The sequence below is a fragment of the Boleophthalmus pectinirostris genome, unplaced genomic scaffold, assembly GCF_026225935.1.
Source record: "Boleophthalmus pectinirostris isolate CB_2022bp ecotype Guang Dong unplaced genomic scaffold, ASM2622593v1 HiC_scaffold_4, whole genome shotgun sequence".
NCBI lineage: Eukaryota > Metazoa > Chordata > Actinopteri > Gobiiformes > Gobiidae > Boleophthalmus > Boleophthalmus pectinirostris.
Window position 1 is genome coordinate 21652993 of NW_026571353.1, and position 23654 is coordinate 21676646.

At 37.3% G+C, this 23654-nt stretch overlaps 2 protein-coding genes across 3 annotated transcripts in view; one reads left to right on the forward strand and one right to left on the reverse strand.

Moving 5' to 3' along the window:
* slc20a2 (solute carrier family 20 member 2) overlaps nt 1-16046 on the reverse strand; it is a 34105-nt gene extending 18059 nt beyond the window's left edge. Inside the window, exons 1-2 of one of the 2 annotated variants that reach the window (XM_055161275.1) lie at nt 16030-16046; nt 13073-13348 (exon numbers count right to left, since the gene is read on the reverse strand). The gene's annotated coding sequence lies outside the window, so the exon portion shown is untranslated. Of the gene's footprint in view, nt 1-13072; nt 13350-16029 lie in introns of those variants that run through there. The other variant, XM_055161276.1, reaches the window with a different exon arrangement.
* An 8-nt stretch (nt 16047-16054) lies between these two features.
* Nucleotides 16055-23032, forward strand: LOC110175266 (bifunctional methylenetetrahydrofolate dehydrogenase/cyclohydrolase 2, mitochondrial-like). Its single transcript, XM_020941412.2, has 12 exons — nt 16055-16200; nt 16625-16809; nt 16883-17005; nt 17704-17856; nt 18487-18594; nt 19655-19747; nt 19998-20123; nt 20230-21774; nt 21877-22008; nt 22320-22425; nt 22514-22666; nt 22799-23032. Exons 1-8 carry the CDS (start codon nt 16058-16060, stop codon nt 20343-20345), a joined length of 1047 nt encoding a protein of 348 aa, XP_020797071.1. The 5' UTR covers nt 16055-16057; the 3' UTR covers nt 20346-21774; nt 21877-22008; nt 22320-22425; nt 22514-22666; nt 22799-23032.
* The last annotated feature ends 622 nt before the right edge of the window (nt 23033-23654 follow it).

Consider the following 23654-nt stretch of genomic DNA (forward strand, 5'->3'; position numbering starts at 1 on the left):
ATTTTCTTGGAAAAAGCACGCAGAGGGAAGCACTTTGTGCATTTATTGACAGGTAAGAGGCCTGTGCTTTTCTCTCAATTGGATATAACTTAAGTTTGAGTTTTTGGATTGTTCCGTAGCTATGACCTGCTATTGATCAATCAACATGAAGTTTTTGTTCTGAACATTTTCAGTGAGCCATCCCAGATTGATGATTTACATGGTTACATTATTCATATAAAAACACAGTGGATTTGATTCAAGTTTGCAGAGGATTGTGAAAAAGTCCTTTCCCTGCATCAGGTGTATTAAGTATTATTTTCAGCTTGTATAATAACCATCTTCCTATGAGGCCTAATGTGTTTATTTTCAGAAGATATCTAATGGAAAAACTGGATGGAAACGTCTGACAAATATTATTCTCCCAAACTGTATCCAAGCACCATAGCAGAGCCTGTTCCAACAGCAAACAATTGAGCCCCCTCCTGTTCCACTAGTGTTGGGTAAGTCCATTTAAATTCTCTTAAGGTCAACTCTCTCTGGTTTCAGACTGGCCACTGCTTTGACTCCCTCACCCACAAATGGAAAAAGGTTTGGAGACAGTCAAAGCGCCTCTGTGCCCTCTGCACACTGTCCAGTCTTTATCTTTTACACCTAAAGTAGATGTAATTTTGATATAATACTTGGAGCTGCACTGGGAGGGTCCTTTTGTAGATTTACTAGAAGCCAAAATAGCCACGCTACAAAGGCAGAGCTCAAAATAAAGCTTTCAGACTCAGGAACTATTAGTCAGCCCTGAGAATAAACCCTGTGCTCAGCAGGGATCCTAATTGGCCAATCACAATACATCCAGTATTAAGCTAGATTCTTACAACAGTGGTGAGGGGGGCTAATTCTGTTCACTACTTCTTACATCAAATGACCCCTAACAATACACTTTGGTACAAGCTATTGTTAGAAAGTGTTAGGACAGAACAAGTGTCTCCATCTTAAATCATAAGGGCAGAAATGCTTTCTAGGCATAGAAAGGATATCAGTCTCAATAACTATAATACAGCTTGTGAGACCTGCCATAGATTTTAAAACATTGATATCAACACAGTGGCATAAGAGCGAGACAAACAGAATTATCAGCAGAGGAAATCCATATCAGCCCAACCCTAAAGCCTTCTTTATATCTTACATCATGCCGTCAGCACCAAAGACAGTCTAAAACAATTTCTAATATCAAAAGCATTTTTAAACAAATTTTATTAAAGTATATGCTGTTAGACAAAAGACACTGGGGTTCATTTCTTTACTCGTATTAAAATGTGTTACTGGGACATGGTCTCTCTGGTAATAGTTTCACTTGCAGCAAAATAGGGCAACAGACTCAAACAACATTAACTTTGAGAAAATAAATCCATGCTTTCTGACGCAAAATAATACCTGCTAATATTTCTAATCAAAAGGAAAGATAAAGTCATTTGGGGCTTAAATGGAATGGGAGAGATTTTGAAATCAGTGCCAAAACCAATCAGGCTTTCTACATCAACAATTTTAGCTAATGTGTGTTTTTCTTACAGTAACAAATTTTAGGTATCTGCAAAACCATCCTCCTATTGTAAAAAATACTTTACATGCCTAGTCAATTTTGTGGTACATTAAAAGGGCCCATATTACACTATTTTCTGATTTGTGTTATATGAACAATGATATTAATTTGAAAACTACTGAGTCATGACATCACAAGGTGGAATAGAGCATTGAGCTTTGGAGATGTCGAGAGACTAATAATGCAGGGTTACTCAAACAGGTGTGTATGAAACAAAGCACAACTCCAGGTAGGTTTTTGAGGAGGTAACAACATTATAACGTGGTTAAAAGCTCACAAGAGTAAATTTTTCATAATATAGGACCTTTAAACTTCTTTTGGCAAGATTAAAAGACAGTGGTAGCATTCACTTTTCCTCTAAACAATATAGATCATTTTGAATCATCCAATCCAAAATAAGAAGCAAAAGTGTGTGCGAGAGTGAATGCTTTCTGCTAATCTGGATGTATTGACCTGCGCACTCTTGGTCTTAATCCAGGCTTCCAGCACATGACCCAGCTAACAGCATTACGGCGCTCCGATTAGACTTATTGAGAGCGCACGTAGGGAAAGCTCAGCCACAACTCTGCAGGAATGCCACACACACTCCATTGACTATATATTTAACCTACAAGTTAGTGAGCCTATGGAAGTGGAGACACGAGGCTGCGGGGATTAGACCTTTGAGTCAGTGAGTCAGTGGATTAGCCAGCCACTGTTATTCTAAGTGAAAATTAGGAGAATGAGTTAAAAATGTGCACACAGAATTAGCAGTTAGCGAATAATAGGCCCCGTGCACAATAGCGCCCATCAACCTCACTGTTAGCATCACTACTTCCTGTCCAATGTTATTTCTGTGTGGTTTTGCTCAGTCGTGCTAAAATAAGTAAACATTTAAAGATAAGACAATGAACAGGGAGGTGGGGGTTGATGTCACTCAGAACATGTAAAAAGTACACAAAAAAAATGTATACTTCAGCTGAGGATCCTTCTGTGATTAGAAAGAGGGATGTTTGTATCTCAAGGCTAATGCTAATGCTAATGTTGAGACAATAAATATTACAACAACGTTACAAACTTAAGTATTCTACATATAAAAATAATGTGGGTAGTTAGTTTAATTGTTTAGAATTTTAATAGGTTGTTTATTTTAAGGTTTATGATTTTAATAAAAGTGACAGTTAGCTAGCTAGTGTGCTGCTGTGCTTATAAACCACTAGAATGTAGGACTGCATGTAGGGCTGACGACTAAAGAAATACGTGGTTGACTAAAGATGTGCTCTGGGTATTGGTAAGTTGGCTAAAATGGCGAAGAGGTGCTACCTCTAAAACGATTCAGTATCTTTATGGTGTGAACATGCATGGTCTGACCCAAACTGTGTTTACAAGATGCAAATATGCATACAGATATTAATATGGAAGATTGATTGATAGATTGTTTCATTAGATTTACAATTTTAAATACAGCTGAATTTTTCACTTTGATTTATTTACAATTCAAAAAATGACAAAAGATGTTTGAATTATTTTTATTCTGAATTTTATTTGCTGAAATTTTAAATGTACATTTTCAAAGTTCAATTCAATTCAAAATAAAATGTCACCTTTTAAATATTCAGCACAAATATTTTCAAGTCCTCAAATTCAATGTCAAAATTTAGAGTGAAAAATTTGCAGTGAAAAAATTCACAGCAAAGATCTAAGATGCCAAGGCAGAAGCAATCGATCATTGTGAGTGAGGAGGACAGATGCATCCATTTCCTGTTGGCTGTTCTTAAATGTAAACCCCACCCACAGATAAGAAATAAAAGAGATGAGGTTTTGATAAGGCTAATTCTTACTTTACTGCACCATTCCCTGCTTGTCATCAAGTTAGATTGTATCACTTTGGGTCAATTGCTTCTGCCTTGGCATCTGGGATCTTTCACTGCAAATTTTTCCACTTTTTGACCGTTGAATTTGAGGGCTTGAAAATATTTGGGCTAAATATTTAAAAGGTTATTTTTTTATTTTCAAATTTTAAACACTTTGAAAATATACACTTCAAATGTGAGCAACTAAAATTCAGAATACAAATAATTCAAGCTTCTTTTTTCAGAGTTAAAAAAAATCAAAGTGAGAAATTCAACAGCCTTTAAAATAAAAATTTGGGACAAATGATCTCCCATACATTAAATCATGCCTTCATGTATTAAAAAAAAAAGCTAGATTAAACTCACGATTTACTGCATCAAATAATAAAAATTTTGGTCACCTAAAAACACCATCATCATTCACCATCACCATTTATTGGCTATGTGATGAAAAATCTACTGCCCTACTAAAATGGTCACAATAGCAGGGAAATTCACATGACAAACCAGTGATGCCTTTCAGGTGAAGGGCATAACAAAAAATCCTTTTTTGCCTGAGTGTTAGTCACTGCTGGAGGCTTATCTCCTCTGTACTTTAAGAAAAGGAAATGGGTATTTAAAGTGTAAGCTAGAATAATTTTATACAACATGAAGTGTCAAGATAGTAACATAAAATCTAAGTCTACACAAATTAAATCTGTATTTCAAAAGGGAATGGTCTCATTTGCATCGGTGTAGTTGCAAATCAGGTTTTAACCACAAAGAACAAGTGCAAATCCTGCCAGAAGTCCTCAAAGTCAGATCACTTTTTATAAAGATCACGAACGGTTGTATGAAGGCATCTGGGGCAGGCAAGGATTTAAATTCTGTGCAAAATGTTGTAGCTGACTTGGTATCCTTAAGGTAGTGCATGTAATTTCATGAATATTTGACACATATTTTCTGATAAGTTTGTTGATTTGATTTGTAATATATGTTTCTGTTATGCAACATTTTTCTGTAAAAAAAAAAAAAAAAGTGCACCTTGTGATTGCATCAACTAAAACATGCTGTGCAACCCTAATCTATATTATTTTTCCAAGACATTTTTAAAATAAACAAACTGAACCTCAAGATTGCCTAGAGAACTGTCTCTTCTCCTGTCTGGATGTTTCGGGGCACTGCCTTGAGGCTGTGCTGTCATTGCAGGTTCTACTCTGAAATAAACTCATTGTGACAGAGGAGTGTCTGGTGTTCCAGTAATGGAAGGGAGACGAGGAGGGTCACACAGTTCTGCTCAACTCCAATTCAGTCTGAAATAGTGACTTGAGAATATATTTTTAGCATCCACTTAAATGAACACACCTGGAGGCGGCACAGTGAAGCACTAGTCCGTTTGAGATGAGGGAAAACTGGCAGCGAAACTTGCCCTGGCCTGTACAGGTGCAAAAATACAGCCACGGAAGTGAGAATAACTTAATTGGTATCCCTGTTTAGTGTTCCCACCCCAATTCCAATCTTATGTGAGAAAAAGCATGTAGTTCAGACTTCATAGGAACAAAAGTGACTTTAATTTTAGTCAAATGGCACTGATTACAAAAATTTAAAAGATTCTGTCAAAAAAATTAATATTGAAAGCAATTTTGTATAGTTTTAATAAGACAAAAAAAAATCTAATAATAATGATCAATAATAGGACAAAAATTGCTATTAACTTTTTGTCATATCACCCTGCCCTAGCACCTACAACGGGAGGAAAGAAATATATTTTAAGTCTTTAGCTTCATAATCAGAACATCCAAAACAAACATTATGTGTTTTGCTACCCATGGAGCAGACGTACAGTATGTGGCGTATGATATATCATAAGCTCTACAAACTGGAGTGTTTATGCACAAAGATTATGTTGACAGGTCTGAGGTTCAGGATGAAGCTGTGGAGCCTTCTCAGTTTTACAAAGGTCGAGCTGGGGTCAGGCAGAGCCAAAGTCAGGCTGGCATGTGTGAAACATTATGAACATGTCATCACCTGATAGTAACATGGAACCCCGGAGATTTTCAGGGACATACAAGCAGTCCTCTCCACACTTTCCTGCCCGACAAATGCTAAGCACAGTTTATCGCAGCGTAAGGTCAGGTGCATTATTCTACTCATGCTCCATTTTCGGACATTTCCCAAGAGCTTCTCGTAGTAGTACACCTGCGTTTATGCGACGCAGCTTTTCCAGACTGTACTCCCGAGGAAATCCCTGAAATGTTTACGTTGACATTTAGAGGACATTGGTATCGCCTGCTATCAAGTTACCTAATTGTAGCTTATATGCAATATGAGAGCTTTAATGACACTCTACTGTGATTAAGCCCCAATACACGGCTGGTTCATTTAAGATAATGATGCAATTTATTCTACTGGTTTGTTTTATCACAATAGGAGTATCAGCTAGACTGCTATAATTAAATTCAATTAGGTGAAATGAACCACACATTTATTTAGTCTCCCAATACACTTAGTATTCTCATATCCTCATTAAAGTCAGCACTTCAAATGGTTTGAGGACATTTAGGAATTGGCAAAGGTTAAAGACAAAGCAAGAACAGACTACAAAAATGATTAAAACTTTTTTCTCATATTGATCAATTACCATTATTTTCTCTTGTCAGAAGCATACAAAAATGGCTTTCAATATTAAATTTCCTGAACATATATATATACACACAGAAGTTTAATTAATGCCATTAATCCCAAAAAATGTCAAAATTCTTCAAACTTAAGTCTGAACTCCAGATCACATTCTTAATGAGGATTGGCTCTGGACCTTTCAATTAAAAAGATGCAAGCTTAACATTGAATCAATCATCTAAATGCCAATCTCCAACCTGTAGCTCTTCACCCCCCGTCCAAGTAGCTCACCAAGGGATTTCTGAATTATACGTATTGTGCTGAATTACTATTTTGATTAATTACCATTATAAATCTCTCATTTAGATGCCGGACTTTGTGCACTGATAAATGTGTAATGGTTAATGGTTTTATAGGCATCTAACTGTGCCCTATCTGAGGGCTCTTAGACTTTCTCAATTTATTGCAACAGCTAAAATGAGTAGCTCTCTAACATTTTTGTTTTGTAAAGGTAGCACACTGGAGGAAAAAGGTTGGAGACCCCTGCTCTACATTGAAGAGTGCCATTGATTTACTTTTTTTTTTAATGTCACTAATACCTTGACGATACATATGAGACACATAGCCATGCCATGATAATTATAATATCGACTTTTTGTTCAATACGTGACAGCTTGAATAATATATTTTGGAGCTCAGTATTTATGGTGAGTACTTTCTTTGCGATAATGGGAAGATTTTAGCTATTTTTATGTAATAACGTAAGATTTTAGCTGTAGAGAGTAGAATAAATAACTTCTGTGGCTGATTATTGGTTAATTTTGCAATGTATTTGTTGCATCTTAGGCTTTTAATAATACTGTGTGAGATAACCTGCTTTGTGACAGTGGCATAAATTATTAAATATTGTCGTTGATCACAATATAACAATATATCGTGCTTCAAAATTTGTTATCATGACAGGCCTAGCGACACAGCGAATAGTGAATGGCAGTAAACAGGTGAACTAATAGGTTACAAAACTAAACTAAGAACCAGTCAAGTCTATATATCATCTCACCACAGCCACCTCAATGCCAGTCTGTCATTTGGCCAGTGATAAATGAGCCAACGTTTGCTGAATGGACGAGAAGAGTCAATATTTGTCAACTGTAGATTTTTAACAACTACATCATAAACCGCAACACATGATTTGACTTTTCTTTCACAATCGTTAATGTGTGCGTAGCATTGTCCCCGAAGACCAGGTGGCTTGGAGAAACCCAGTGTGACAGGCTGCCCCCACTGTACCCGGGTGAGTGTTTTGTCAGGTGTCACATATCCAACACTTGCTCTTGTTGCTAAAGGCAGTAGGGAGGAGGAATGATTTGGCTAGAAATAGCAGAGTCACATGAGTGCGTGCAGTGACCGGGGAGCCAGCTGCATGCGCGTCCTTACATGGAGCATGACTCTATCATGTATTCAGATCCCAAAACACAAGGTAGTGTCAAAACTCGATGTGCACCTAAACATGCATATCGAGACTTGTCACTGCTTTTACCACAGGCATGAGAGCTAAGGCATACACGTGAGGGGCGCCTGTTTAAACAAACCATTCAGCCACATTATGTCTTTCCAAAGCTCAAAACATTCCCCCCCCCCACACACACACACAAAAATCACAAGACAAAAACTAAAATTGATGTAACCCAGCATTATCTGTAAACAAAACACTATAAATACTGGTTTACATTTCCAGTGGTTGTCATATAAAAAACAAAAACTTTTTTTTTTTTTTTTACTTTTATCATTTCTTTTACTAACCTCTAAATGTGTATAACTGTGTATGACAATATCTTAATCACTAATATTTTTCACCTTTGAAATATTTTAAGTATGTATTGTCAAGTCCTTATGTTTGAAGTGCAAACTTATGACTTGGTGCACTATGCAACTGGTGGAGTGTCCGCCTTTCGCATGTCTCCAAGGAGATGTTATTGTTTTGCCTGGAATTTTCCACAATATGGTTTAAAACCGCCCGATCATGGAGCAGAAGGTGACACCACTGGGCCAAGTAACAGGTCAGATCTGTGGAAAGGTGACCCCACAGGAAAAAAAATGAGCAATAAGAATACCTGTAATTTAATAAATGCTGAATAGATACATTTAATGTCCTTTTGCAGAATATTCTGGGCAAACAAATGACATCTCTAGTCAATCTCCGAGCAGATGACAGAACCTTCAAAAGTTACACAGTACATAACATTTACTAAACACTATAAAAAAGATGACGAAAAAAGTCAAAAACATGGTATTATTAAACATTCCAACTTCCATACAAGCAACAATGCCACCTACCCAGCAGTAAGCTTGTCATTAGCATAGTTAACATAGGGCCAGCACCCAAACAAGAGACTCTCTGTGTAATGAACCTTTGATAGCGAACCGAGCGCTTACAGAAGGCCACCAGAAACCCCACAGAAACCCCACAGAACAGCTCTCATGGCCCGAGTGGAGGGGACAAACTGCCAAAAATATACAACACAAGTCAGGGGGGACAAGCTAACAGCAAGAGCAGTCACGGCTAAATACAGCAATAAAAGCTGTATTGTCTAACTTGTACACAATAGTAGAGATTGCAGAAGCTGTGCCTGAATGAGTCACCATTATACACCATATCTGTCTTCCAAACAACCACAACAGGAAGACTATTGTTGTCAGACTGGTTATGGAGCCGCATCACCCCCAACTTCAGGCAGATATTATTTCAGGGAAAACCTTTAAAAACACCACAACGATTTAGTGAAGACTTAAGTACAATTAGAGGCTGCTTTGGGTTTAAACAAGAATGCGGGTGATTATCTCAGTAGGACAGAAAAGCACTATGCTATACCTATGCAGTGGTTAAGGTGTCTGAAAGCTTGCCACTACATTAACCAGAGCACATCATGATATAGCGTATAAAACAAACTATAATGCGACGCTTAAGGCAACCCCAGACTTTTGTTCAACTTATTAAACTACTTACAAAAGGGCTTAACAGATATTCCTTATGTATCAGACTGTACAGGTTACAAAAACGACCCTGAAGACCTTTGTTTTGTACAAAGTTGTAAACATGTTTATAGCAAAGTCACTCTTGGGCTTTAGAAGGTTTTCTACTTTCAATACCTGCCTCTAGGCCAAAGACATCTGGTTGCAATGTTTGTAAGATGCATAAAAATTTAGACTATTTCACTTAGTTATAACCCTGACAGTGTACTTGGTATGTTGTGGTATGGGACCCTAATAAAAAGGACTCACTTGGTATTAGAGATGTCACGAAGCACAATTTAGAGTTATGATTGAGTAAAGACCTCAAGATTACAACATTATTACACATACAATTACTCATTCCTCACAGTATGATCAAATGACAGTGAAATGTTAATTCTCCTTTATTCAAATGATCTAATATATAATCAAATATGTGACAAGCATTATGAAACAGGCCTGTCATGACATATTGCTGAAGGAAATAGACAATAAATTATAATAATAACCATAAAGCAGAATGATCCTCAAAAACTATTGTAAATGTAAAATCATGACCTGCAATGAATACATAACAGAATGCAACACTTAAGCATACAGTTTGTATCTGTAATGAGAAGTTAGTAGAAGTTCATGATTCAACCTTCTAGAGCTCAAATATCATTTCAGATCAGAAAAATAACCAAAATGTTCCCCAAAGTATAAAGTACAAAGAAAAAGTGACCCCCAACATATATTGTTCCATCTAACATAGACATATTATGAAATCAAACATAAGTTAATAAAAACACTTCACATTAAGGATTTGTGGATCAAACAGAATTTTGCTGTATGATTATTATATTTTATTTAGTTCTAACATTTATATTATAATTTGAATAATCACAATTTTTAAACCAAATAATGATGATTTGAAGACATATTTTTGCATGTCCACCATGTTGCATTTAACCTTTAAAGACGATCTTAGTCACTAGATAATTGATAACTCAGAGGCTTTAACATACTACAGCTTACAACAACTCATTTTGTTTTTTGTTACCAAGTGGATATGGAGACACATTAAGGATTTGTGGACCAAATAGAATTTTTCTGTATGATTAATACATTTTATTTAGTTCTAACATTTATATTATAATTTGAATAATCACAATTTTTAAACCAAATAATGATGATTTGCAGACATATTTTTTAAAACATGTCCACTATGTTGCATTTGACATTTCATTGACATTGACAATCTTAGTCACTAGATAAGTGGTAACTCAGAGGCTTTAACAAACTACAGCTTACAATAACTTATTTTGTTTCATTAACAAGTGGATATGGAGACAGCACTGCAAGAATGCAATAGGAATACTTGTATCTGATTCAGGATATTGATTGAGGATTGGGCAAACAGGTTGATGTAATGAGACCATTTACTGACAGTTGTTGGCCCAGAACATCTCATAATATTTTATCTTATACAATGTAGTTCGATGAAAAACAATTGATTTGTATTTTAAAGAAAGTTTTTTTTTTTTTTGGCTATGCTCTAGTATGGACTGATGTCGGCATCTAAACTAAAAAGCTGGATCTGTGCATCACTAGACAGCAGACACACTAGATGTGGCATCATGCAACGTTGCCATAGTGATCCAGGACTCAGACATAACGGTGTGATTGTGCAGGGGATGATCAGAGAGCTGGCAGACTGTTCCCGGGCTGTGACACTAGCCTCCTCCCGCCCACAGACATTTTAAAGACACGCCCAATGGCAGAAGGGCCGCCAGCACGGGGCCCAAACCAGTATGGAAACTCCAACTCAAGCCTCCCATGCAATTTCCATATACATTACTTACTTGGCCAGAACTCATGTCTGGAAATATCATAAATTACATAATATCAACATGTGGATTTCATTGATTTTTACAGCAATCATTAACCTATAACCTATTGTATTGTTCAATATCTAAACTAAACTAAGTAACATTAACTTTTACTCAATTATCAGTTTCAACTGGACAGTGCAGACAAGGACTATAAAATTGGGGTCCTTAAGCTTTTTGGATAACACATAATAACTCATCTAATAATTTGTTCCTTAAATACTTAAAAGTCTACTCATTGCCAATGAATCAGTGCATGACTTAACTTGTGGGCCTTGTCATGATGGACAAAAGGGAAAGTCATAGATGCCAGTTTGCACAGTTAGCTGTCAGTACACGTGAGCAGCAGAGAGCACAACCGTGTGAAAACAGGTCCAACGCGGCTCTCCCAGGATACTGTTGAACATGACAACATTACACAATCAATGTACACAGTTCATACAGCCCACTACAGCTTCTCTGCTTCTTTGCCTTCATGTTCTCAGATGTCATGTTGAGGTGAGAGATATATTGAAAAAAACATAATATCACAATTTATATATTGAGTACATTGTCCCTAATAATGTTAAAAAATATCTCAAAAAGAAACAAAAACGTAGTGTAAACTCTCAAACAAGGGAACAGTTCTGTCCCTTTGTGGTTAATTTTTGTGTCCAGTCACAAAAGGTAGATTCCTGATGTACTTTTAAAATATAGTTATAGATAAGTTATATATAGAAACAAACATTGGATAATGTTTTTATTGCCCAGACTACTGACAAAAAAACAAAGTTACTGCTGCCGCCGCCCTTAACCACTGTTTAAACAAAGCAGTGTCCTTTGTTTGTTAAGAACTATTTGGATTTATGGGATCTTATAAACGGCAGACTATATGACTGCAGTAGTCTGCTTTGTAAACACCAAACTGCTAATTTGTTGTGAATCACTCTTCCTGACCTGTGTTTTTTCTAAGAAAAATTACACTCACGCAGGCAGGCAAAGCACGGACCATTATACAATCTAATCCAACATATAATTATACCTTGAATTAGACAAAACAGAAAAGTATCTTTTTGAAGAAGACACCACCATGGACAATGGACAATATTTTTTTTCCTAGAAATAAGACCAAAACACAAAAAAAAACATTTCAGCTACAGCACACAGTTCCAACCAGAGGGCATATTAATTCTAGCCTGGTGACAACCTTGCGCATGTTTAAGAGTCTTCCAGTCTGTAACCTTTATGGTTAGACAAGATAAACCTGCTTTGTTTGGTTCTCAAACTTTATAGGTCCATGTGTAAAAACAAAGGCCTACAACAATCATTGTCAGAGTTTAAATTACTTTTCAAAATGTCCAAATGAATAATTAACACACAGGCAAAAGAATGCAACAATTAAATTGGTGTGCGAGGCATTTTAGTTGGTTATTTGTAGTCTTACTTAAACGGGTTTTAAGGTCTATCCTCTTCTCTAGTGCAGACTTGCGGCAACTATTTTTTTTTTTACAAATATTTTAGAAATTATGGACACAAATCCTGAAAGTGTTTAGTATACTTGTGACTTACAGTATCCTTTAGTGACTGATAAATGATATTATCCTTTCCTTTTCTTGTTGGGACACTGGACAGTCAAACACATACCGTTCTGTTTTCAGTCGGTACACAGAGTGCGCATGCTCCACTTACGACCCGCCTAGCCGTTTGGTCAGGGAGCAGCTCAACATAAGGGTGAAATATATTTGCGTGATTAACAGAAAAGCAATTAACGGAAAGGTGAAAACACTGCATCAGAGCCATATACAGTTTAGCATACTGGTTCAGACCGGTGGACTGACCGCATGGTGGTACCTGTAGTGAATGTGAGCAATTTGGCACGCTGCCTATGTCGGAATCGGGATGTAGACGCAGACACGTGCAGCCCCATTCACACATTAGATTTCGACCCCTAACAAAACGATATGATTAAGACTAACGATAATATTGAAGAGTATATGTTGTATTTGTACAATATAGCGTCACCAGTCTATTGGACCAACGCGCCATGCGTCGTACCACAAGCTGCAGGAACTTAACAGGCTTTTTGACATTGTGTACTTACCAGGCCCGCTCCACCTCCACAAATTGACTAGCACAGTGGCTATACAAGACTGAAATCTAGAGTAAAATTACACTGGCAGCGTTTTACACTAAAACGTACTTACCAACAAAATAGGGCACCGCGAAGGAGAATGTTGTGCCGTCTCGTTTCCACGCCTTTATCTTCTGTCTGGATTTTCCCAGAACCGCTCTCTGTGGGTTGCGTCGAAAATGTCTCAGATTCCAGCAGTGTCTCACCACGTCCTTCCCACCACGCGATGGTCTGTACTCGATTCGGTCGGTTTACGCGACCATATTGTCGTGAATGTCGCCGCCTGCTGCTGCACTCATCCGGGCGCTCGGCGATTGAGCCGTGGTCTGGACGCAGCTCTGGATGACAGCTTCAGGATGAGGGAGGGGGATGAGGAGGAGGGGGAGAGGAGTGTGGTCAGTGTTGAGCACATCGGCACCACATAGAATAGGAAAAACATTAAAAAAAAATACCCCCAAAAATATGCCCACTAGATTTATACCCTATTCTCTTACTATAAATAGCCCTATTCAAGCGTGTTACTTTATTTTATTGGCTTAGAGTGACCAATAACGTAAGTTTGGAAATAAAAAAGTTTATTGGCCTATTTTTTTATTTTTTAAAAATAAGAAATTAAGCAGTGTCAACTATTGGTGTTCTTTGGAGCCATATGGCTCCTTTGAATAAAACAGTTCAACAACGTTTAGTTATTTACGACAAACCTACATGCTAAATAGCCCGACACGCTCAGTCAGTTAAAAAAATACTGCCTATTAAAAAGCTATAACTACATAGGCTATGTGAAGCCTACAGGCTCCAGATCTTTCGTGCGCCACTGTTTGCATCCATTGCTGGATTTCTCTTGAGCCATGTGAAGGAATTTGTTTGTATGCAAAGTAGCGCGCGGCTGAGCGTACATTTAAGTAATTTCGCTTTATTTGACCGACATGGCCCAAGTCTGCAAGGACATGTGACAAATGACCCGTGAAGTGGACATCAGACTCTAAAACGTACACATTTTTACCATGTAGAACTGTAGCCACGTGCGCAAAGCATAAACGTGTTACGTAACCAGCAAACGCAGTCAACAGGAGGAGGTGGGGAGGAAGGAGAGAAGCGCCCACAAGCAGGTAGGCAACTAATTAAACAAATCTGAGAAGATAATAAAATTACATTATAAAACAGACCTATTAGAAAATATATTTATTTAGTCTATATTATGACAGGATGGGAAGTGGCGTTTTCGTTAGGTCCGGCTGGCCACATTCTGTGAGTTAGGCCTATATCCTCTTCTTCTTCATCCTCTCAGTCTGCAAATGATGTTCATATTCTATATTATACCACTGGAATAAGAAACATTGTGTAGCTTTGTGTTCAACAGTGTGTCCTCTTGTTTAGACTTGACAAGAGGCAGTTGTTGGGTGGAACCATGTTTATCCACAGACTTCTTTGAACTATTTTAAATAGGCCAACAACCACATATTTGTCCACGCTCTAGGGGGCGTTCGCACACTTGTCCTGGTTTGGTGTTAGGTTGAGCCCATATTAGTCCAGACGTAGACCTGTTTTAGTCCTGCTTTAGTCCTGGTCAAGTCCAGATTTATTGTTTGAGTTCAGGTCGAGTAGTCCCAATGTTGTGGTGTGTGCAAGTGTGAATAATTCACCCAAATAGCCCGTTTTACACATGGCATTAGAATCATGTTTATGATTCATGTTATTTTCTTTTTCTTCTCAACTTCTCAAACACTAAACAGTAACCATCTCTGGCCTTAGCTGTACAGTCTGCTGCCTAACAGATCTGCAACAAATATCGCAGCTTCATCACAGTTTCAGGAAATTGATCTGGTTCCTGCAGCCTTTCTTGGGTTTCCTATTTTGCGTTTAGTTGACATCTTACTTAATTGCACCAAGAACCTCCAGCACAAGACAATAAGGCAATGGTAAGACAGGTGGAGTTGTAGCGACTGGAGACCGTTTTTCAGCCTGATCTCTCCCAAGACAAACAGTCACAGTTGCACAACATGGGGTGGGTTGGCCATTATTTAGATCTCCTTAATCAAGTACATGATTCTTTGTGCTGTCTTTGTGCGTTTATGTGCATGTCAGGTTCAGACAAGTCTAATGGGTGCGGTGTTTACCAATTTTTTTTTTAAATTCGCCGTATTTTAAACTAAAGTTTACTCAGAATCATGCTCAGTCCTTGTGCTGCATTGGATGCTATTGAACAGCAAGTCATATTTTTACAGTTCAACCATTTAAATCTTAAATGAATTATCAGTTTAACTCACATTGCTATAAGCAACAAAAAAGCAAGTAGCAAGTTGTTTTGGAACATAAAAGTTTTTACAGACGAAACTATGCCTTTTTTTTTACTCTGCGTACACAGTGTTGTTTTATTATCTTTATGCCTTTTGTTTCTTAACTCTTCAAATATTCATTTTAGATTCGTTAGATATAAGTGCACATGTTAGTTATTATTCTAGTTATGAATTAAATTTTTGATTAAGTTATTTCTTTTCTCTTACTGTTCTTGACACTGGAATTTCCCCATTGTGGAACAAATAAAGGTTTTATCTTATTTTAAAATAAATTAATATTGTAGCAAATGCATGTACAACCTAGCTTTCCCTGTGTAATGATGGTCTTGATCTGGGCTCACTCTTTTAAGTTAAGTAGCCTCTTCAAATGTGACACAATGTCAAAACAATATGGCTTCTGTGGTCATTGTCATTTCAGAACAATAGTTCTATCCATTTTGTCTGTGAAGTCACCCGTGTCCATTGACAGTTTAATCAGGTAATAAGCACATTAATAATACAATCGGGTGGTGCCACCTTGTGGCAACAATTAGCAGCGCTTCACTGAGCGGTGTGTCGTGTCTCACACAGTTATTGTCTGCTTTAGGCTACAGCTTGGCTGCATGACCTGCATTTTACTCTATTTCATAATAACGTGTCCTACTAGGCCCGGAGACAGACTGAAGCAGAGGGCGTCTGTCAGTTCTCTTCCTGATGGCCTCCGTCCCCTCATAATGCACGTGCGCGTACGTACTCAAAAGCGCGTGCACCTTCTCTCAAACATGGCGGTCTCTGTAACACCGCTTCGCTCCTCCTTCCGAATGTGTAGCCCGTTGTATTTACACCATCACCGCTGCCGGGCCAATCTGCGGATACAGAGAAAGTGTGAATGCCAGTGGAGACGCGTGCACCAAGCTGCGACAAGGTAACAGCGTAGCAAAAGGCACTTTATACCTCGTTATACTTTTCTGAGCTTAGCTGCTGTCAGCCCGGTGAATCCGTGCGTAACGTCACGTGTTTATAGGATGATGATGGTTGATTGACAGCAGCGCTCCCTCCACATCCGAAGAGGCGTGTGTTCCTCTACCCCTCTGTTTTGGGATTTTCACCCATCCACGCGCTGCTTAAATCATGTTAGCCTTTAATCACTTTATACAATGGGCTACATCAGCAAACATTAAACTGGACAATATTCTGTGCTGCATTATGCTGCAGCAATGCACTGAAGCTGTATAGGCACACACATCGTCCTTTTTTTTATCATCCAGTGATTGCAATTTTGCATTCACATTTGCTTGTTGCTTGTTACTGTGAATTGTTTTAAAATATATTTTTTTTTTATTTTATAGACATGAAGCAGTGGTGTTTTCTGGGACAGTGTTGGCTCGACAAATCCACAGAGAAATACAACGGGATGTGGAGGAGATGGTCGCTCAGGGTAACATGAGACCCCACTTAGCTGTGGTCATAGTAGGAGATGATCCAGCCAGTCACACCTATGTCCGAAATAAAACCCGGGCTGCCAATATTCTTGGTCAGACAATATTAAGATAACATGTTATACTAAATGCCAAGGATAAGCAAATTCATAAAGATTTTGTCAGCAGGGATTTCAAGTGACACAGTTGTCCGGCCAAGCTCTGTCTCTCAAGAGGAACTGCTGGAGCTGATTGACAAAATGAACCGAGACTGGAGAGTTAGCGGTCTCTTGGTACAATTGCCTCTTCCTGGTAAACACATTTGCACCTTTATGTTGTTATAAAATATGTTAGTAGCTTGTAGACGAGAGATATGCTGTATGCTCAATAAGCATTGCGTAATAATGTAACATTAGTGTATGGTAACTGTGTTATATGTGTTATATGTTGTGTCTGGGGGGTTGGTGAAAAAGTTCTCTAAAACAGGTTCCCATAAAATGTCTTCTGGTGGGTCTGTAGAACGTGTTGGGAGTTGTCATCACTGATCTCGGTAAAAGGCTACAAAAGCTTGAGTTATTGATCCAAAATGTTTTCGTTTTTTCTTTATAAAATTTATAACGAAATAACAGAGGCTGTGGTTACAAACTCACCAAAGTCTGATTTATACCTTATTTCTAGACCTTCAAAATTACTTAAAGAACATGCAAACTTCACAGATTGTTGTGTGTATTCAAATCAGAGTAATCAAATTTGGCTTTTACATTTTATTTTAATATTTTTGTAAATGTCAGACCTGGTTGCTATTAGTATAAATAGTAATAGTAATAGTACTATAACTATTAGTAAGTTTTTACTGCCTTAATTTGCAAGAGTCCAGAATCCGTGTTTTAACTATTGCCCTGAGTGCAGCATCCTACCATACTGTTAAAGACTATATGATTTGTGCTTCAATATTTAAGCCTTAACTCTTAGCCTTCCTGTTTTAGTTAACGTGTCTTTTTTCTTTGCAGAGCACATCAATGAGCGAGCTGTGTGTAATGCCATTGCTCCAGAGAAAGACGTGGATGGCTTCCATATTGTCAACATTGGGAAGTTGTGCCTGGACCAGAGATCCATGATCCCTGCCACACCTGCAGCTGTGTGGGAGATTATCAAGAGAGCAGGTTGGAAAACTTCATACATATATTTATGTGTTATGTTACCATGTATGTTGGTTCATTTTTTGTTATAAAAAAGTTTTACCGTTATAGTTAAGAATTTATCGTCTTGCTAGTGTAATATGCATATTTCTCCAGTAGAGGGTGTTAAGTAAATGGAAGGTATCAGGCCATGCAATGGAGAGCTCCACATCTGCTGTACTGTGACCTGTCAGTTCCCATATTCAGAGTCAATGATTTAATTCTAAGGGTAATTACAGGCCTTCAAAATCATTTAGGTTGAAAGCTTCATGGCCTTAAGGTTGTATTTCTTTATTTTTGTTCAATAAACCATTTTAATTGAACATTTTGCTAACCAATTTATTAATGCATTTACTTATTTTAACATATTTTAGACCATGTATTTACATTCTTTATATGAAACAGAATCATTATATTATTCAGTATAATAACATTATAATTATTATTATAACAAAACTGCTACTATTATAACTAACAGTATGACTTTATTTTCATTTTTATTACTAACAATTGAATACTGTCTGAATTTTGTCATCCATAGCTCGTCCCAGTGGTATCATTTCCTATGATAGGGTACATGTGATAGGGTTAAAACATTCTTGATCTTTTTCTCAGGAATTGAAACAGTGGGCAAGAATGTGCTGGTTGCTGGCCGCTCGAAGAATGTTGGAATGCCCATTGCAATGTTATTGCACACAGACCGTTACCATGAGCGCCCGGGGGGTGAGAGTGTCTTAATCTTTTGATACATTTACAGGTAACTTGATGCTGAGTATTGCGTGAAAGTCTTTGTGGAAAATGGATATTGCATCATCAGGACTTTCCCTGTCAGATTTCTTAAGCTTAATGCTTAAAAAAATAAAATACATCTCACCATCTCATTTTACAATAAATCCTGATGGAATTGTACCAAAAGAAAAGCAAAGACACACACAGTGTTGTAGGAAATGGGATAATGCCCAAATAAGGGGATAGGAAGAAGGAGGGTCTTTGGAAGAACTATGCAGCTTGATGAAGCAATGCTTGTGTCCATCACTCAACAGTAAGCCATAATTTAAACTAGCCAGTAAAATGTGACATAAAGTGTCTTTTAAATGGTGGATGCTATACTTTTACACTATACACTATACTTAAACTAAAAAACACTTTAAACGTATATTTGTTGTGACCATAGACTGTATAAAAGAAGTGGACTAAGCGGGTTTGACGTCACCTGTAGCGTTCAGTGCTGCTCAAATGAGGCTCGTAATGCTAACGGTTAAAGGAGCGAATCTGGAGCCAGACTCTATGTTATGAATAGACTTTTGATGGACAAAAGAGTGAAAAAATCAAGATCATGTAGAGCAGGTTAATAAGAACATTTTAAGATCAAAATGACGACGCTCACTGCAGCAGTTACAGAGAGAGGCGATAAGATCCTAATGTAAGTCAGAAGGAGTCGGAAGACCCTCCTGGTCAACTTTCTATTTGGCACGTGGCGGCTAGGGCATTAGCTATGTCCACTCGTATATACAGTCTATGGTTGTGACGTTCTGGTGCACTGGGACCCCTTTTTGTTTTCCTTTTTCTTTTATTATGAAAAAATATATTATTAATCATGTCAGATAGACATAGTATTATGGTCATCAAAATTAGCTCTAAACACTAGGACAAAACCCTGAATTAACCCTGAACTAGGACCAGACAAGCTCTAGAGCAGGACCAAAACCTGTGTCAGGCCTTAAACTGTGCTAAAACCAGGACCAGACTCATACAGATGTTTAATGAAAGGACTTGCCTTTAGGTGATGCCACCGTGACCATCACTCACCGGTGTACTCCGAGGGAACACCTGAAGGAGCTGGCTAACCTGGCTGACATCATCATCGCAGCTGCAGGTAATGACAGAGTCACAGCCCTTTTAAAACGCTGTGTCATTTTGGTCTTGTTTATCTTCAAACCTAAAACTCACAACTTTCAGGAAAATAAAATCTTTGCTTTAGGTAGAATAGAATGTTTTTTCCTGTGGTGCTCATAATTATAAATTACATTTAACCTGGTCAATGATTATGAATAATTGTTAAATTCTGACATTTCTTCTCATAATTGTAACATTAAAATTTGATATTGTAACATGTTTGTGTGCAGGTGTCCCAGGGCTGATAACTGCTGATATGATAAAGGAAGGAGCTGCAGTCATTGATGTGGGAATCAACCGCATTCACGACCCCAAGACAGGAAAACTCAGACTCATAGGAGATGTAGACTTTCAGGGTATGTGAACAACCCCCATGATTTCTTGTTTATTTATTTTTTTTGTAATTATAGCTCCTGCAGTAGCAATAGAAGAAAAACTACTCTTTGTTTTGACTTGTTTCAGGAGTGAAGCAGAAAGCAGGTTTTATCACTCCTGTTCCTGGAGGCGTAGGTCCAATGACAGTCGCCATGCTGATGAAAAACACTGTCAAGGCAGCTAGGAATGCTCTGACGCACTAGGCACATAATACAACAACTTTATCAATGAATGAACACTCATGCTAAACTATATACAAACATACAAATACACAACCATTGTACAAACATTTATTTAATTACATGTACACATATTGATATTTCTTATTGCCTCAACTCATCTGCTGGAAAACGTACTTGATATTATTGTATATTATTTATTTATTTATTTATTTATTTCAGTTATTTATTCAAAGGTTACATTTTTACCAAATCAAATTAATATTTTTTCTACAGAAGTTGTTTTGTTCTGAGCATTCCAGATTCACTGGAAGTTATCAATGAAATAAATGCTGTGCCAACATTAATTTCATTTCCCCTTTACGTGTCTGTTACTATTAAGATTATTGTGCAAAATTCACTCTTGTGAGCTTTAAGCCATGTTATAATTCTGTTGTCTCCTCAAAAACATACCTGGAGTTGTGTTTGTTTCATTCTCCTATGTTTGAGTAACCCTTTATTAGGTAGTCTATCAACATCTCTATAACTCAGAATGCTCTGTTCCACCTTGTGATGTCATGAAGCGGTCATTTTCAAGTTGACATCTATGTCTTACCTTTAGTTTAGGAGAGATCAGCAATTCGCTGAAGCGCTGAAATAATCCAAATAATTGTACTGAAATTTAAAATCACAGTGAAGCACAAACAGATTTTTTCTGTTTGAGCCTAAATATGCGGGGTTTGTGTGTTTAAATGTGTAAAAGAAACAAAATACAACTCCAGGTATGTTTGTGATGATGAAACAAAATTATAACAAAGATCAGAAAATAGCGTAATATGGGCCCTGTAAAAATGTACTCTGTAACTTTTATGTTTGTTGACATTTGCAAGATGCTAGTTTCATGGAGGTGTTGATTTGCCTGTAATGTTCCACAGTATGACATTTGGCTTATATCTATCTTATTTTTTATGTAATTGAATTGCAACTTTTTTTTTACTATGACTGATCACCTCTAATTTGTTCTGCTGGCGTCATCTGCTGGCCTTATCTGCTTGTCTCTGTTGGGATGGATAAATTTAATGTCATATTGTGAAACATACCAGCATTTCCATGGCATACCTTTAGTTTGACAAGTCACTCAGTGACCCTCTTAACTAAACATCTTGTCATTCAAAGATCTTAAAACCATACTGAACAGATCTTTTAACAATGCGGTACTTACGTTTTTGGTTTTCTGAGGCAGTCACATTTCAGAAGCACAGGCCTGTCTGGACACGTTGGCTGTCAAGTGAAACTGGGAAAGGAAATGTGATTTAGGAGGAAGGAAAAGCTTTTATTCTCATAAATGGTGCTACTCACTGATTGGCCGATTTCCCATGCTTTATAAAAGATCTGTCAAAACCAGTTAAACTTCAGTCTCGCTAAGCTGTAGACGTCGGCTTCACTATGTTTAGTCAAAGAAACTCCAGAACGGGTAAGAGTGATTTTCACTTTTTTTTTGTAAACACTGAAATGTGGTTTACTTTTGTGGCATTATCAAGCAACTAATACTCATAATTTTGTCTTATTTTATCAGCTCTCCTTCCAGTGTTGGCGGTGCTCTTCCTTTTTTATACAATGGGACAAACTGCCGCATCTACAGACACCATCGACACTACACCATTTCCAGCAGTGACAAACTCATCCTTGAGCACACAACTCAACAACAGTAAGTTTCTGAGTTCCTAACATATCTTTCCGACAAAAATAAATTAATATATATAGCCTTGTATTTAGGGTGGTTCAAAAGTGTAGTATAATATATGTTTTGAGTACTCCCAAAGATTACAAACAGGTATAAAGTAATTCTGTATTTTTGGTGGTAATTTTACAGTTTTCACTTTCTGCGTGAAACCTGAAGTCAATCTTACACTTACAAATACATTTTAGTCTGTTTCTCATGCCTTACAAAAATATTATCATTATGAGAAACTAAAATATTGAAGCATTAATTTATTATTTCATATTTTTTCCCCACAGGTAGCGCTGTTAAGTCACATAGACCATGTGGTAGTGACAATGTGAACTTCTGTTTAAACGATGGCCAGTGCATTTACTACCAGGACAGAAACGAACCATCATGCCAGTATGATAAAATACTCTTATTCAACAATTACATCTTCTATGTTCTATGTCCTCATATGTAAATGACTCATGTATTTAACTCTTTACAGGTGCCAGTTTCCTTTTGGAGGTGAGCGCTGCGGGGAAAGCCTAACCCTTACCGTTAAAAGAAACAATTCTGAGCAGCTCATTGGAGTTATTGTTGGTGTTCTAATGGTGATCTTTGCTCTGGTCATCATTATTTCCTGCTGTTTACTTAAGAGGTAAATCTGGCCTCAATCATTACATTCATTGTCTGTCAGTTATGTATATAGGCCTTGGTTGACAGTTTTGGATGTGATATATTTACCAGTAATTCAATATTTTTTCCCTTACACTATTTATTTATTTTGCAGGTGTGTAAAGTCAGTCCCTCTAAAAACATCTTCACCAGAAACCCAAGTATGACTTCTGCTTCCTCCTTGGCTGCCATTATGATCATCATGGCCAAGCATTTTTATGCGTCATAGACCAACGGTTTTTGAGTCGACTTTTTGTCATGTTATTTATTGTATTTAGGTATTTATTGTGAATAATTAACTTATCTTTTGTAATAAGTATATAATAAAGTTTTTTACATTTTTAAAATATTCATGGGTTCCAGACTCTTGTTCACAGTAGAGATGCGCGGATTGCGGTTGCAACCGCGGTATCCGCGGTTAATCCGCGGGTCGGGCGGATGAGGTGACGAAAAATTATATTTTAATTAAATTCGGGCGGGTGGCGGTTTAACTACTAAAAAAAAAAAGTTGTTAGTATTGTTACCTACATCTGAAAAGACGACTGTCATTGTCTATGCTTGTACTATGAAGTGTACGTCATATCCTTAATTAGTCCATTTGACCTCGTTTTTTATGTTCTGAAGGTTCAGGTTGTGTCGGGTTATTGATGCCTAAGGTTTACGAGGCACATATTATATGCAGTTTATTTTATTATTTCTAATTTATTTCAGCTGTTTGCTAACACGTAAGTGGCTATAGGGCCATATTTATTTAGTTATACTTTTTTTTTTTTTTTTTTTTCGATATCAGGTATATTTTAAAACACGCAGACATTATAGCGTAGACTACCACTCGGGGTATTTAAAACTTAAAGAAAGACCGATGGAGTGAGGCTATGACTTTGAAATAACATCGGGTAATGGCAGAATGTTCAGAATGTAACAACATCCAACACGAAGGCAAGAAGGTTCAAAAATAGCCTAGTTGGAAA